This window comes from Salvelinus namaycush, chromosome 35 (genome assembly GCF_016432855.1).
Source record: "Salvelinus namaycush isolate Seneca chromosome 35, SaNama_1.0, whole genome shotgun sequence".
In the NCBI taxonomy this organism is placed as follows: Eukaryota; Metazoa; Chordata; class Actinopteri; order Salmoniformes; family Salmonidae; genus Salvelinus; species Salvelinus namaycush.
The window spans coordinates 21798721-21814529 of record NC_052341.1 but is presented as its reverse complement, the minus strand read 5'-3'; the positions used below and the strand labels follow the sequence as shown (position 1 = coordinate 21814529).

The window sequence follows — 15809 nt, the reverse complement described above, 5'->3', positions numbered from 1 at the left end:
CTTGTTTATTTTAAATCTTTTGAACTTTGAATTTCAAACCTCAATAATCGTCGGAGACATTGAAAAATCTATATTTTTGCATCAATAAATAGGCTACATACATTTTTCTCTCAATTTTTATTTGAAACTGGTACACGCTGGCGATGTGGTGGATGCTGTTTCCCCAGTGGATCTGGTTCTTGTTGGGGCAGTGCCTGGTTCTGTGGTTGGACCAGCGGGTCAGGGCCATGTCTGTAGCCGGAGTAGCCTACTCCCATGCCGGCATCTGCCCCAACGAGATGAACCCCAACCTTTGGGTAGACGCCATGAGTACCTGCATGCGGGAGTGCGAATCTGACCAGGTGAGTGTTCCCTGTCATCACGTCCTACTCTACTCAGTGAGAAATAACATATTATTGTTTTAATTCAAGTTGTTAAATTACAGGTTTTAAAATAATTAATTCATGATGGGATATGAGTAATTTGTAATTCTATATGATGTATAATTCAAAAAGTGCATTGCAATTTGTCACTCAACACCTGCTTTTGTATTAAATGAGAATAAACATTATTATTATTATTATTCAAATAATTTTTAATACATATTTTTACGATTGCTTCTCTAACATGTAAAAATCTACAGTAACCAATCCTTTTAATCCCTCCCCTCTCCCTACAGGAGTGTGAGAAGTTTGAGAAGTGTTGTCCCAACGTATGTGGGAACCAGAGCTGCGTGGCGGCACGCTACATGGACGTTAATGGGAAAAAGGGTCCAGTGGGCATGCCCAAAGAAGCTACCTGTGCCAGCTTCATGTGCACCCAGCAGGGCTCTCAGTGTGACATCTGGGAAGGCCAGCCTGTGTGTAAGTGCAGGGACCGCTGTGAGAGAGAACCTCACTTCACCTGCGCCTCCGACGGCATGACCTACTACAATAAGTGCTACATGGATGCTGAGGCCTGCTCCAAGGGCATCGCCCTCTCTGTGGTCACCTGTCGCTTCCACCTCACCTGGCCCAACACCAGCCCCCCGTTGCCCCTGGAGACCACCCTCCGACCAACCACAGCCCCCCTCCAGGAGACGCCCCCACTCCCGACGGAACCCCAGCCGCCAGTCATGGCCAGCAGCTCATCACAACAGTTGGTTACCGTGGGAGACACGGCCAGCTTCCTGTGTGACGTCACGGGACACCCGCGGCCCGAGATTAGCTGGCAAAAGCACCAGGTGGAGGGAGATGGAAGGGAGAGGGTTGTGATGAGACCCAATCACGTGAGGGGGAATGTGGTGGTCACCAACATTGGCCAGCTGGTGATCTACAACGCCCAGCCTCAGGACTCTGGTGTCTACACCTGTACTGCAAACAACCCCTCTGGCTCGGCTCATGCCCACCATGCCCTCACCGTGGTGCCCAGGGATCCCCTAAGGAGAGAAGAGCCCAGGAACATGACCCACTGCCAGGCCGAGGAGTGCCAGAGGCCCCCTGACACGGTAGAGGAGTGTGTTGGGAAGGAGAGAGTGAGCTGGTACTATGAGCCCAAAAGGAACAGCTGCTTCTCCTTCACCCATGGCAGCTGTAACAGCAACAGGAAACCATTTGAGACGTATGAGGCGTGTATGTTGTGCTGTGGTCCAGAGGTGTCTGCCCTCTGTGGCCTGCCCAGCCTGCAGGGTCCCTGTAAGGCCTACGAGCCCCGCTGGGCCTACAGCAGCAGCCAGAGGCAGTGCCAGTCCTTCATCTATGGAGGCTGCAGTGGCAACGACAACAACTTTGAGTCCAGAGAGGCCTGTGAGGAGATGTGCCCCTTCCCTAAGAACCACCACTGTAAAACATGTAAACCCAGAGGCAAGATGGTGACCAGCTTCTGTAAGAGTGACTTTGTGATCCTGGGGAGGTTGTCTGGACTGATGGAGGAGAGGGACTCGGGCCAAGCCCTAGTCACAGTGGAGGAGATCCTGAAGGATGAGAAGATGGGCCTCCGGTTCTTCGGCAAGGAGCCTCTGGAGGTGACCTTCACCAACATGGACTGGAACTGCCAATGTCCCAACATCAGCGAAGGTCAGGTCATCGTCATGGGAGATGTGAGGGACGGCATGGCCGTGCTGCAGTCGGACAGCTATGTGGGAGCGTCGAACACACGCCGGGTACGGAAGCTCAGAGAGGTCATCACTAAGAACACCTGTGACATTCTCAAAGAGTTCCCCGCCATTCAGTAGACCAGGGGTAGAGGGATGGGGGGGCTTTGATGACAATTGCACACACACATACATTTCTTTTTTATTTAAATGTTTTATCCTTTTTCCTACCCAAAAGATTGCATTCAACGCAAGACGTCAAAGTTCAAAGCAGAAAGTAAATAAAACCGAAAAATGTAACACAGCTCTGTACATAATGTACCTTGCTCTGAGAGTTTCACTTGAACAAAACATTCTTAAAGCGCCCTGCCAGCCTGTCTGTTTATCCCAATGCTCTCTGTTGTGGTCTGACTGTTGGCTTCTAATTGAAAAAGCATGTATCAGAACAGAGGAGACATTCATCAAACCCTCTAGTTGTCTAATTCCCTATAGACTCGGGACTTTTCCTCCTCCGCCTCTCCTGGTGCATCTGGAAATCGACCAAGCAGACTTTTGCTCTTTGGAAGCACTGCACAGAAACAAAATGTTCTGATGTTTGTGTATATACTTTACTTTAAGATTGTTTTTGTTGTTGTGATGTTTGTTTTCGTGTTATTGATCTTTCACTGTGGATGATAAAGCTTTTTCCTTACCTCTCTGGTAGAACCGATGACAGTGTGTCTGTGTAATATACTGTATGATTAAGTTTTGTCAGTGCACCTGATTAAGTTGTAATATATTCTCTCAATGGTTGATTGCTACATTTTCCAAGAATCAGAATGATCTATTAACAATAAGGTACGTTAATGCTTCCTTTTGATATGTTGCTATTTATTGTACCGTAATCTTTTTGCTCTGCTGTTGACTTGCTTTTATACTTTTATCCCAAAGCACATTCTCTTCATTTGTTTTCTTGTTGGAATGTATGTTCCTTATTTGTATTTTGTGTAATATTTTATGATGTCTTGTATAAGATCAAACAGGGATATCCATATCCCTGCGTTGTCATGTAAGTATATAATAAAATATTAGATTCTGTCTCTACTTTGATATTTTACTGTTTCATAAAATGAAAGAAATGATTGGAGTATACCGCAGGAAGTAAAGGGGGAAAATTACAGGAGAGAATGAGGAAATACCTTCACACATTTCAGCTATTATTATACTGAATAAAAATATAAACGCAACATGTAAAGTGTTGGTCCCATGTTTCATGAGCTGAAATAAAAGATCACAGAAATGTTCCATACACACAAAAAGCTTATTTCTCTCAAATTGTGTGCACAAATTTGTTGACGTCCCTGTTAGTGAGAATTTTTCCTTTGCCAAGATAATCCATCCACCTGACAGGTGTGGCATATCAAGAAGCTGATTAAACAGCATGATCATTATACAAGTGCACCTTGTGCTGGGGACAAAAGGCCACTGTAAAATTTGCAGTTTTGTCACACAACACAATTCCACAGATGTGCTGAGAAGTATTTCAGTCTGTAATGAGGAAAAACTCACTCTGATTGGCTGGGCATGGCCCCCCAAGTGGGTGTGCCACTGCCCAGTCATGTGAAATCCATAGATTATTTCAATTGACTGATTCCATCTATGAACTTTGACTCAGTAAAGTCTTTTAAATTGTTGCAAGTTGTGTTTATATTTTTGTTCAGTATACAGTACCAGTCAAAAGTTTGGACACACCTAGTCGTTCAAGGGTTTTTCTTTATTTTTACTATTTTCTAAATTATAGAATAATAGTAATGACATCAAAACTATGAACTAAGACATATGGAATCATGTAGTAACCAAAAAAGTGTCAAACAAATAGAACTGACAGTCCATCAATACTTTAAGACATGACGGTCGGTCATTCTGGAAAATTTCAAGAGCTTTGAAAGTTACTTCAAGTGCAGTCGCAAAAACCATAAAGTACTATGATGAAACTGGCTCTCAGGAGGACCGTCACAGGAAAGGAAGACCCAGAGTTACCTCTGCTGCAGAGGATAAGTTCATTAGAGTTACCAGCCTCAGAAATTGCAACCAAGTCCATATTATGTCAAGAACAGCTCAAATAAGCTAAGAGAAAGGACAGTCCATCATTACTTTAAGACATGAAGGCCAGTCAATGCGGAACATTTCAAGAGCTTTGAAAGTTTCTTCAAGTGCTGTCACAAAAACCATCAAGCGCTATGATGAAACTGGCTCTCATGAGGGCCAACACAGGAAAGGAAGACCCAGAGTATAAGCCTCAGAAATTGCAGCCCAAATAAATGCTTCACAGAGTTCAAGTAACAGACAAATCGCAACATCAACTGTTCAGACGAGACTGCGTGAATCAGGCCTTCATGGTCAAATTGCTGCAAAGAAACCACTCCTAAAGGACACGAATAAGAAGAAGAGACTTGCTTTGACCAAGAAACACACAAGCAATGGACATGACTGGTGGAAATCTGTCCTTTGGTCTGATGAGTCCAAATGTGATATTTTTGGTTCCAACCGCTGTGTCTTTGTGAGACGCAGAGTAGGTGAACAGATGATCTCCGCATGACGTTTCCCACCGTGAAGCATGGAGGAGGAGGTATGATGGTGTAGGGATGCTTTGCTGGTGACACTGGCTGTGATATATTTAGAATTCAAGGCACACTTAACCAGCATGGCTACCACAGCATTCTGCAGCGATACGCCATCCCATCTGGTTTGCGCTTAGTGGGACTATCATTTGTTTTTCAACAGGAGAATGACCCAAAACACACCTCCAGGCTTTGTAAGGGCTATTTGACCAAGGAGAGTGATGGAGTGCTGCATCAGATGACCTAGCCTTCACAATCACCCAACCTCAACTCAGTTGAGATGGTTTGGGATGTGTTGGACCGCAGAGTGAAGGAAAAGCAGCCAACAAGTGCTCAGCATATGTGGGATCTCCTTCAAGATGGTTGGAAAAGCATTCCTCATAAAGCTGGTTGAGAGAATGCCAAGAGTGTGCAAAGCTGTCATCGAGGCAAAGGGTGGCTACTTTGAAGAATCTAAAATCTAAAATATATTTTGATTTGTTTAACATTTTTTTGGTTAGTACATGATTCCGCAAATGTTGTTTCATAGTTTTGATGTGTTCACTATTACTCTACAATGTAGAAAATAGTAAAAATAAAGAAAAACCCTTGAATGAGTAGGTGTGTCCAAACTTTTGACTGGTACTCTATATATACACTGCCACATGCATACATTGTAAAGGTGAAACGAGGTAGCAGTTAGACCCTGATACAGCATTTCTCCAGTTGTTTTTTCTCCACCGCCATGAGCCACTCAGACTGTAAAGTAACAGAGACCATGCGTGCGTCTATACAGTAAAAGTGCTGTACCTGGGTGGTTTGTCTGACAGGAGTGATGAAAGAGAGAGGGGAATAGCGTGTCCCCAGCCCACCCTGGTCGCTCCCCTCGCTCCTCTCCTTCGCCCCTCTTTCCGCCCTCTTTCCTCGACTCCCACCCTCCCCCTCAAACACACACACACAGCCCCCAGTGGCATAGTAAAAACTCCACTGTGTTTGTTTAGCCTCTCCAATTCCTGTGTAATTGGGTAGAGCAGCTAAGCCGTAAACCTCAGGTCCACTCCCATTCAGGAGTTATGTCTTTCAAGGTCTGCCAGAAGCCTGTTCTGGGCCTGGGGTTCGACAAGGGTGTTCCTCCGCTGCTGCCTTCCTCTGGTTCTCCCATCTCAGCTCTGAGCCCAGAGAGGGAGGGAAGCAGTAGATATCCCCAGGTATGGCGCTCCAGTACAAGCTGAATCACCTGGGACCTCAGGCCTACAGTGGAACTGCTTTTGTTGGTTTAGAGAAGGACAAGTAGATGGTGAGCTTTAGAGCTATCTATCAGGAAGATATATGCAGGATCTATTACCTGTTGCTTTATTTCATTCTCACCATTGACTTAATAAAACATTGATACTTTTTTAGATGTACTGTGGTTCCTTCTGTAATTATTCTGCACACTATTCACAGCCCACTCAAAGAGCTGAGATTGAACCAGCAGTACGGCAGGACAAGCACATTACCTGATGTTCTGTGCCATAAAGGTCCAGACCTCTCTGCAAAGGCTGTAGTACACTTCCATAGACCCCGTCCATACACATTGGTGTTGGAATTCAGATTTACCACAAGTTTGACAGAACTGGACAACCAATGTTTTGACGAGTGTGTTTGCTCAAAAACAGTTGTGCAATGGTTCTGGCAAAACTAAAATATTTTACAAAATGTCACAAAGAAACAAACTTTTGCTTATTGATTTTCTGTGTGTGTGTGTGTGTGTGTGTGTGTGTGTGTGTGTGTGTGTGTGTGTGTGTGTGTGTGTGTGTGTGTGTGTGTGTGTGTGTGTGTGTGTGTGTGTGTGTGTGTGTGTGTGTGAGATATTCACCCTTGACTGTCCTTGTATATGTGGTGATATACAGTGAACTCCAAAAGTATTGGGACAGGGATTATTATTATTTATTTTTTACTCTGTCCTGCATTTTTTGGGGGGGTATGATATTTGTGCAGCTGTAACTTTCTCACTCATCATTACTCACGATTCATGCAGGGCTATCCATAATCATGGTAGCATCCACATTAATGTAGAAGTGTTTAGGAAACTATTATGTTCTTATTTACATAAAAGTGACTCAAAGGACACAATACATTATTTACCATTCATTTCTATTGGGCACAAAATAATCTGAAACACAACCAAAACAAACAACAAATGCAACCAAAAAGTTTGTAGAGTCACAAACTTGATGTAATCATTGAGTGCTAGGAATATGGGACCAAATACTAAACTTTTGACTACTTTAATACACAAGTGAATCTGTCCCAATACTTTTGATCCCCTAAAAGGGGGGGGGGGGGGGGACTATGTACAAAAAGTGCTGTAATTTCTAAACGGTTCACTCGATATGGATGAAAATCCCCTCAAATTAAAGCTGACAGTCTGCACTTTCTGTATAATTTGAAATGCTGGAGTACAGAGCCCAAACAATGTGTGACTGTCCCAATACTTTTGGAACTCACCGTAATTAGCCAGAGTCAGTACTCTGTAGTGATCTACGGCAGCCCTCTGTACAGTGCTCAGTTCCTTACTCAAGGGCACATTTACTGTACACATTTTTACCTTTTCAGCTTGGGGATTTGAACCAGTGACCTTTTGGTTACTGGCCCAACACTCTAACCACTAGGCCAGTGTTACCTAACTCTGGTCCTTGAATAGCCCCAACAGCACACATTTTTGTTTTAGTGACAAAAACACCTGATTCAAATGGTCAAGGACTTGATGATTAAATTACAATTAGAATCAGGTGTGCTTGTCAGGGGCCACAACTAAAATATGTACTGTTGAGGGTACTCGAGGACCGGAGTTGGGAAAGACTGCACTAGGCTACCTGTTGCCCTAACAAATCTCTCTGTGTGTGTGTATGGACTTATTACAACGGATGTTGAGAATAGAGTGTCCTCTCCACCGTTGGGATATGCGTTGGTATTACAATGCATGTACACCCGAATTTCACAACCAATCTGTGTGGGGCCATATAAGGTTGCTACAGTAGCACTGAAAACACAGTTTACAGAAGCACCTGGATCTAGATGACAATATAAATACCACTTACTCGATGATAATGTCCCCCCTTTGGCAAATATCTCTCAATTCCATCAGCAAAACCAGCAAAAGGATAGCCTATACATTGAGGAATGTCTTGGCAGACACAATTCCATGTTCCCCAAGGGAGAAATTTACAAGATGTACATATAATAAAATGTACGAAATGTACATATAATAATAGTCTGACAGCTTATGTTTGAAAGATATACTGTCTCTTTCCCTCAGTAATTCATATGCACCCTCTTGTGTTTAAATATACACTACCAGTCAAAAGTTTGGACACACCTACTCATTCAAGGGCTTATCTTTATTTTGACTATTTTCTACATTGTAGAATAATAATGAAGACATCAAAAATATTGAAATAACACATATGGAATCATGTAGTAACCAAAAAGTGTTAAAACTAATTTTAAATTGTTCAAAGTAGCCAACCTTTGCCTTGATGGCAGCTTTGCACACTCTTGGCATTCTCTCAACCAGCTTCACCTGGAATGCTTTTCCAACTGTCTTGAAGGAGTTCCCACATATGCTGAGCACTTGTTGGCTGCTTTTCCTTCACTCTGCAGTCCAACTCATCCAAACGATCTCAATTGGGTTGAGGTCGGGTGATTGGGGAGGCCAGGTCATCTGATGCAGCACTCCATCACTCTCCTTCTTGGTAAAATAGCCCTCCATAGCCTGGAGGTGTGTTGGGTCATTGTCCTGTTGAAAAATAAATTCTAGTCCTACTAAGGACAAATCAGATGGGATGGCATATCGCTGCAGAATGCTGTGGTAGCCATGCTGGCTAAGAGTGCGTTGAATTCTAAATAAATCACAGACAGTGTCACCAGCAAAGCACCATCACACCTCCTCCATGCTTCACGGTGGCAACTACACATGCAGAGATCATCCTTTCACCTACTCTGCATCTCACAAAGACACAGCAGTTGGAACTAACAGTCTCAAATTTGGACTCATCAGACCAAAGGACAGATTTTTACCGATCGAATGTCCATTGCTCGTGTTTCTTGGCCCAAGCAAGTCTCTTCTTCTTATTGGTGTCCTTTAGTAGTGGTTTCTTTGCAGCAATTCAACCATGAATGTTTGATTCACGCACTCTCCTCTGAACAGTTGTTGTTGAGATGTGTCTGTTACTTGAACTCTGTGAAGCACTTATTTTGGCTGCAATCTGAGGTGACGCTAACTCTAATGAGCTTATCCTCTGCAGCAGAGGTAACTCTGGGTCTTCCTTTCCTGTCGCGGTCCTCATGAGAGCCAGTTTCATCACAGCGCTTGATGGTTTTTGCGACTGCACTTGAATGCACATGTCTTAAAGTAATTATGTACTGTCGTTTCTCTTTGCTTATTTGAGCTGTTCTTGCCATAATATGGACTTGGTATTTGTAGAAAATAGTAAAAATAATGAAAAACCCTTGAATGTGTAGGTGTGTCCAAACTTTTGACCGGTACTGTACAAAGGCAAAGTTTGGTACATTGTTTTATGTTACAAACGGTACAATTTAATCATAGCATGCGTGAAAAATAAAAAGGTTGTGGAAGACCATAAGAACACCTTCCTTCCCTTCCCATTCCAACCCCCACTCCCCAGCTTCCACCCGCCAGGAAGATAGTGAGATCCCTCCTGGCTGTCCCCCCACCACTCACTCTCCCTCACCTCTACCTGACACCCATCCTTCCTCCGCCCTACCCGCCAACCACCTATCCTCCCTCCCACCATTACAAGTTTCTTTCTCCCCCACCTGCCAAACTTAGACCATCGATTGAGCAACCCTCCATCCTGCCCCCCTCCTCCCCACCTTTCCCAAATGCAACCTCTTTAAGGATACATACCATTCTATAGAAACCACTTATTGTGTATATACTTCATCTCCTAACAAGCCAAACTTAGTTGGATCGACTCCAACTAATTAATTACATAGCATTTATGGGAATTTTGGAGAACATGTAGGGAACAACCCACTGGGAACAGATGTGAATTGAACATCTATTCCACGTTGGTTCAACATGATTTCATTGAAGTGACGTGGAAACAACATTGATTTAACCAGTGTGTGCACTGTGGGAACCTATTGAAGGCTAAACCAGTTCAATGTACCCAGTGAGCCAGATAGAACAATTGTAAAACCACCACCAATTATGTTTTTATCCTTCTCTCTTTCCAAATCGTCAATTAAAACAACACTTTCAAAAACAAAAATGCATAGTTTGGATCTACAATAGCACTATTTATTTCCAATTAAAGGACGGCATATGAGGAACACGTGTGAACCTCGTTTTTATAGTGCCTAGTTTTTACTCTTTTCTCTGCAGGTGATTTGTTCTACATCTGATTTAGTTATTGTTATGTTTTGGTATGCTAGGTTTGAAGTGTTCTCATTGTAATAATCATTAGCAACTCTTATTGGGTTGATTGGGTTCAAAAGCCCACTGCAACTCAAGCATAGGCACACTGGCTGTGTTTACACAGCCACCCTTAGAACCCAAATCTATATCCAATCCTTTTTTCTGACTGTCCACACTGTTTTAAATGGGACCTTTATCAGATTTGCGCATTCACATTGATGTAGGCTCTGAAGTAGCACACAGATTCAATGCTCATTTTCTGTCACTGTTCCTTTTGGGATGGTTGTCATGGTAACAACAGGTCATGTGCAACAACAACAAAAAAACACAGAACAAAAAATCTGATCTGAGTGTCCAGACAGAGGTCACATATGGAGGATCAGGTTTGTATCAAGATTCAGATCCACATATTGTGGTGGTATAAATCGGAAGTCAAAATATCAGATTCCATGGGTTTTACTCTGTTTGCAAATTAGGGAAAAGATCTGAATTAAGCTGCCTGTGTAAACGCAGCCAATGTTGTTGCAAGTATCTGTGCATAGCCATGTGGCTGTAACAGATGCTCCTGCCCTGAAACAAACATTTCTAAAGCAGTATTTTTCAATTCTGGTCCTGGGGATCCACAGGGAGGCTTTTGTTCCAGCCAAGTTCTAGGGTGTGGAGGCTATCTGAGTTAGATTAGTTAGTGCGGGCTGGTACAAAAGCCTGCACACCCTGTGTGGGTTTACAGGACCAAGATGAAAGAACAGAACACTACCCCCAGGAGATTAATAAACTTGTATTGTATTCTAATTTAATGAGGCACATCACAGATAAAGATGAAACAAAATGTACATGATTGCCTGTCATGAAGATTTGATAGAAATATACAGGTCAGAGAGGACTATCTGCCTCTGCATTCTCCCCTGGGATATGTTAGTGTCTGCTGAACAGATCAACTGGCAGGGTGGTTTTGGCCCCAAAGATTCATCATCTACATCTGGTATGGCCATATTACTGACAAGTTATGTTGAAAAGATACTGTAGTTAACTCATCTGGTATGGCAATATTATGAAATATTGAAAAGGTGCAGAAAAATGATGTTTACTGAGAATATACTGTACAGTGGCTAATGTTACTCAGGTGCAGTTTAAATTAGATTCAAATTGGATCCATTCCTAATCCTATTTGGTGGAATAATGAAGAATAAAAAAAAGGTTAGGGTTATGCTTAATTATAAACTGGGTGGTTCGAGCCCTGAATGCTGATTGGCTGACAGCCATGGTATATCAGACCGTATACCATGGGTATGACAAAACATGTATTTTTACTGCTCTAATTATGTTGGCAACCAGTTTATAATAGCAATAAGGCACTTTGGGGGTTTGTGATATATGGCCAATATACCACGGCTAAGGGCTGTTCCTCTGCACGACGCAACGCGGAGTGCCTGGACACAACCCTTAGGGACTTTTTGCTTAAGTATAATGTATTGCTGGTGCTGTTGTCTGACTATAGAGAGAGTTGGTTCCACAGCATCCTCTAGTGCAGGGGTCTCCAGCAGGTCGATCGCAAGCTACCAGTAGCTCTACCAGTAGCTCTACCAGTAGCTCGGCAAACAATTCCGAAAGTACATGCAATTTTTCATGTGTTCCATTGCAAACTGTCTGAAACAAAGTATCCAAAACCGCAAGGTTCCAGCTACTATAATCAATGCATCATTGACATTATCCCACCCCTGGTTAGCCACTATTGGCTTAAAAAGCCAAACCTAACACAATATCTGCCTATTCATTTCCAGCAATATTGCCTCTGTCTGTCTGTGTGGTGAGTTTGTCAACCACTCAGCGTGTAGCCAGTTGACGTGATAACCTTCTTGTGGGTTGACAGAAATACTTTCTCCAAAACCTTCTCAATGAAATGTTAACTGCAATCATGAGTAAGTATATAATATGTATCTATTATTTGTTGTTTGGAAACTTTGCCATGAAATGAGCAGCAGCAGTACAGAACCAACATTAGACTGCACATTTCTCACGCGATTAAGGGCCAGATGCACAATTAAAGGGGAATTACAAATATATATTTGTTCGTTTTCCTCCAGACCAACAAAAAACTGGCCTTCTCGTGTGATTTATTTAACGATTGACATGGACTCAGAACATCCAATCTCATCCAACATCAAATCTCAATCACTATGAACAATTGTAATTTTGGGAGTGAAAAACAAAAAAATCAACAACAGGAAAAATACAACTTTGGGAAATGTAAAACCTAATTTGAGATAAAAAAATCACAGATTATAATTTGAAAGCTAGAAAAAAAGAGTAGTTCACAACATGTTTCATTTTTTAAAAGTAGCTCTCATGTTAGAAAATGTTGGAGACCCCCCTGCTCTAGTGATTGTTGGAGAGGCTCCTAAAGAGTTTGGTTTGTAGAGAACTCCCCCCCGCCCCCCCACTCACCATAAATACGCATAAAATTCCTCTTATTTGCTGTGTATATTTAATTAACAATCAAACATGATCTAGAATATTTTAACAGTATTACCTAAGTCAACTAAGTGCTGGATTCAATCCGTATCGCGGAAGATCCCCGTTAAACTGTAGAGGTAATTTCAAGATTGAGCGGACATATGCATGGTTTACTATGAACGCAGTCTCCGCGAACGGCCGAACATTACCTTTACATTTCAATCGAGCTATAACGCAGAACCTTCTGACGTACAGTAGAGGGATGCAATGAGGATTTGTCTCCAGTAGGTGTCAGTGTAGGACTGATGTATTCTGATGTATTCTGTGTACACAGACGATAGAGGACACCATAAGGCTTCGTTTACACAGTCAGCCCAATTCTTAATGGAAAAATAATCAGAATGGGGATGCCTTTGTAAACTCAGCCTAAGGACCTCACCATTTAAGCCTTTTAAGTTAATGAGCCCATGGTCACTTCCACTTCACTGGTGTTGTCCTTATTATGGAATTATGTGATGACCTGGCATAACCTAAACAACACACTGTCTCACACATACATACACACACACGGCGCACACACTTGACGCATACGCTAACACATTTACGGAGACACACACACACACACAACTGCCCTCGACCTTTAGTACTAGAAACAATGACTGGTGAAAACTTAGTCCGAGATTTGGACATCACTTTAACATGCCCCTATGCCATTTAGTTACTGTACAACCACATTAGTTAACCAGAAAAGGATTACAACTAAAGCAGTGAATTAAAATACATGTAAGACATTTGGTTTTACTTATGTAGTTAAGCTACTAGCTTAATAAAGCAACACCAAGGCATTAAAATCGCATGTCAAAATGCATAGTTGTGACGTTTCATCAACATCTGAAGAGCATTTTCAAGCATGAGTGAATCATAAAGCAGGCCTTGCATGCGTGGTGATCCACTGAACAGTCAAGGACTACATCAACAAAGCTGCTACAGTAAGCTCTATTACATAAACACATCACAGAAGTAACAGGGAAATATTTAAGTATGGGTGTTTATGAGAGCAGTAGAAATTAGAGAGTGAGTGTGGCTCTTAGTGGGATTTTTGCTTTAAGTTTTGCGCTAAGATGCTACCTCAAAAGAGACCATTTCAATAGTACACAAAGTGTGTGTATGCGTGTGTGTGCATGTTCCTGCGTGTGTGCATATGTGTGTGTGTGTGTGTGTACCTGCGTGCGTGCATATGCGTGTGTGTGTGTATGTTCCTGTGTGTGTGCATATACGTGTGTGTGTGTGTGTGTGTGTATGTGTGTGTTGTGTGTGTTGTGTGTGTGTGTTGTGTGGGTGCATATGTGAATGCTCTCGCTCTCCTTTATGGGGTTTATTTTTGGAGCAGTACACACAGAGGTTAGGATAGAACAGTCCAGTAGAGTGGAATGGACCGAACAGCTCGTACAACCAGCCATGCCTCTGGCCTTGGGCAGGACAAGGTTAATCTCGCTCGCTTCTCCCATAGCCGGAGCCTGTCCATTTGAGTGTCTGGTCTAATCAGTCACACCAGCACTCCACCCCTCGACCTGAATCCATCTCTACTCCTCTCTTACGTAATCTTTCCATCACAAACAGAGAGAGAGAGAAGCGGGGATGGAGGGAAAGAGAGAGAGATTTGCTCTACATCTCCACTGCCCCTGTTCCTGTTCCATGCATTGTGCAATCTGCTTTATCAGTTGTTGGTGTTGATGCACAAGATAAAGAGAGGGAGGGGGACACAGAGAGAGAGAGAGAGAGACCGAAGATACAATTAATACACAGTAATCTATCTGTCCTGTTGTAGGTCCTGCTCAGTCTAATACAGACCAATTTTCCTCTACTTACAGTTCTATTGCTTCTGGATCACTTGCCTTGGAATTCACAGATGTGTTGTTTTTTTTGTCTCTTCAGACGAGAGCATTTTCATTACGTTGATTATCTGTCAGTCAAGCCTTAGAATGGAGAGAAATCTAGCACGTCCTAGCTACCACAACAATAATCTCCTAACGCTTTTTTGTGTTTTTATGCGTTTACAGTATCACCTCCAGGGACTCCTTGAGATCTGAAGTTAATTGATATGTGTGAAGCACAGGCATACCGTAGGTGTCGGCTGACCCTCTTGGTTCCTCTTGCTTTCTTATTGGCTTTCTTCTTTTTGGGTGACGGCAATGAATGTGAATTAGCAGTATACAGTATAATATAGCGTATTTGCTATCTTTGGTCTAGTGTCATAGGGTCTGATTTGAGGCTGTATGAATGAAGTATGAATAAGTAATACAAATGGAGTCTTAGTACCTATGTAACTAAATAACTAAACTTTTATGGATTTGCACAGTTATAATTGCATGACAAAAATCATTATTTATAATCAGTAATTATAATAGCAAAATAGATCCGAGGCAAAGGAATATGACATTTTTATCCAAATACAATTATAGGAGTGGGGCTCAGGCTCGGCTCTTAGCCTGTAAAATCCCTCATTGGTGTATCGTCTGTCTGAGAACTTCATTAATTCCTACATGGTCACATCTCGGCTGACTTCCCTCTCTCCCTCTCCCATTGTTTTGAGGCTACGTATAATTTGCTCCCTTTAAAGAACAGCAAAGCTCTTAAACCCTGATTTCCCTTGTTCATCCATCATTCATCCTCTCCCCCCCCTCTCTATCTCTATCTTTCTATATCACTCACTACCCTACCCCTCTGTCTCCCTCCCCCCCTCCCTATTAGTCTTGTCTAGGGACCAGAGAGTGGGCTCAGAGGAAGGAGAAGCATTCGGATCAGAAGCTTTGAAGTAGAATTACATAAGAATTCTGAACAGGTGAACAGCCTCTTTCTGTGTGATCACACTGAGCAGAGACCCACACACACACACACACACACACACACACACACACACACACACACACGCACGCGCACGCACACGCACACGCACACGCACACCGAGGAGGGTATTGCCGGCTTTGAAGAACAGAGAGTGGTAGACTTTAGAGGAATCAGAAGCATGACTGTGGAATGGGGCTGAAAATGGACCAAAGACTTGAGGCGTCGCTTAGAGGTTCCATCCTAGTTGTTTCATGGCTTTTCTTTCCCTTTTTAACCTAGTTTATTTTGGGGATTGTCAGTTAATTTATAAAAGGGGCAATTTGGGACTGTCAGGTAATTTAATACATTATAAAGACGCTTTATTCAAACAATTGACCACCCTTCTGGTTTCATGGAATTGGACCTTAAGTGTTAATATTGGCCTCCATACAGCTTCATAAGTGTTAATATTGGC

General features: G+C 42.6%; 1 protein-coding gene across 1 annotated transcript; it reads left to right on the top strand.

Annotated features, from left to right (window-relative positions):
* Nucleotides 1–200: 200 nt before the first annotated feature.
* Nucleotides 201–2191, top strand: LOC120030008 (WAP, Kazal, immunoglobulin, Kunitz and NTR domain-containing protein 2-like). The gene is made up of 2 exons (XM_038975324.1): nucleotides 201–341; nucleotides 659–2191. The coding sequence occupies exons 1-2, from the start codon at nucleotides 228–230 to the stop codon at nucleotides 2189–2191; spliced, it is 1647 nt and encodes a 548-aa protein (XP_038831252.1). The 5' UTR covers nucleotides 201–227.
* Nucleotides 2192–15809: the final 13618 nt, after the last annotated feature.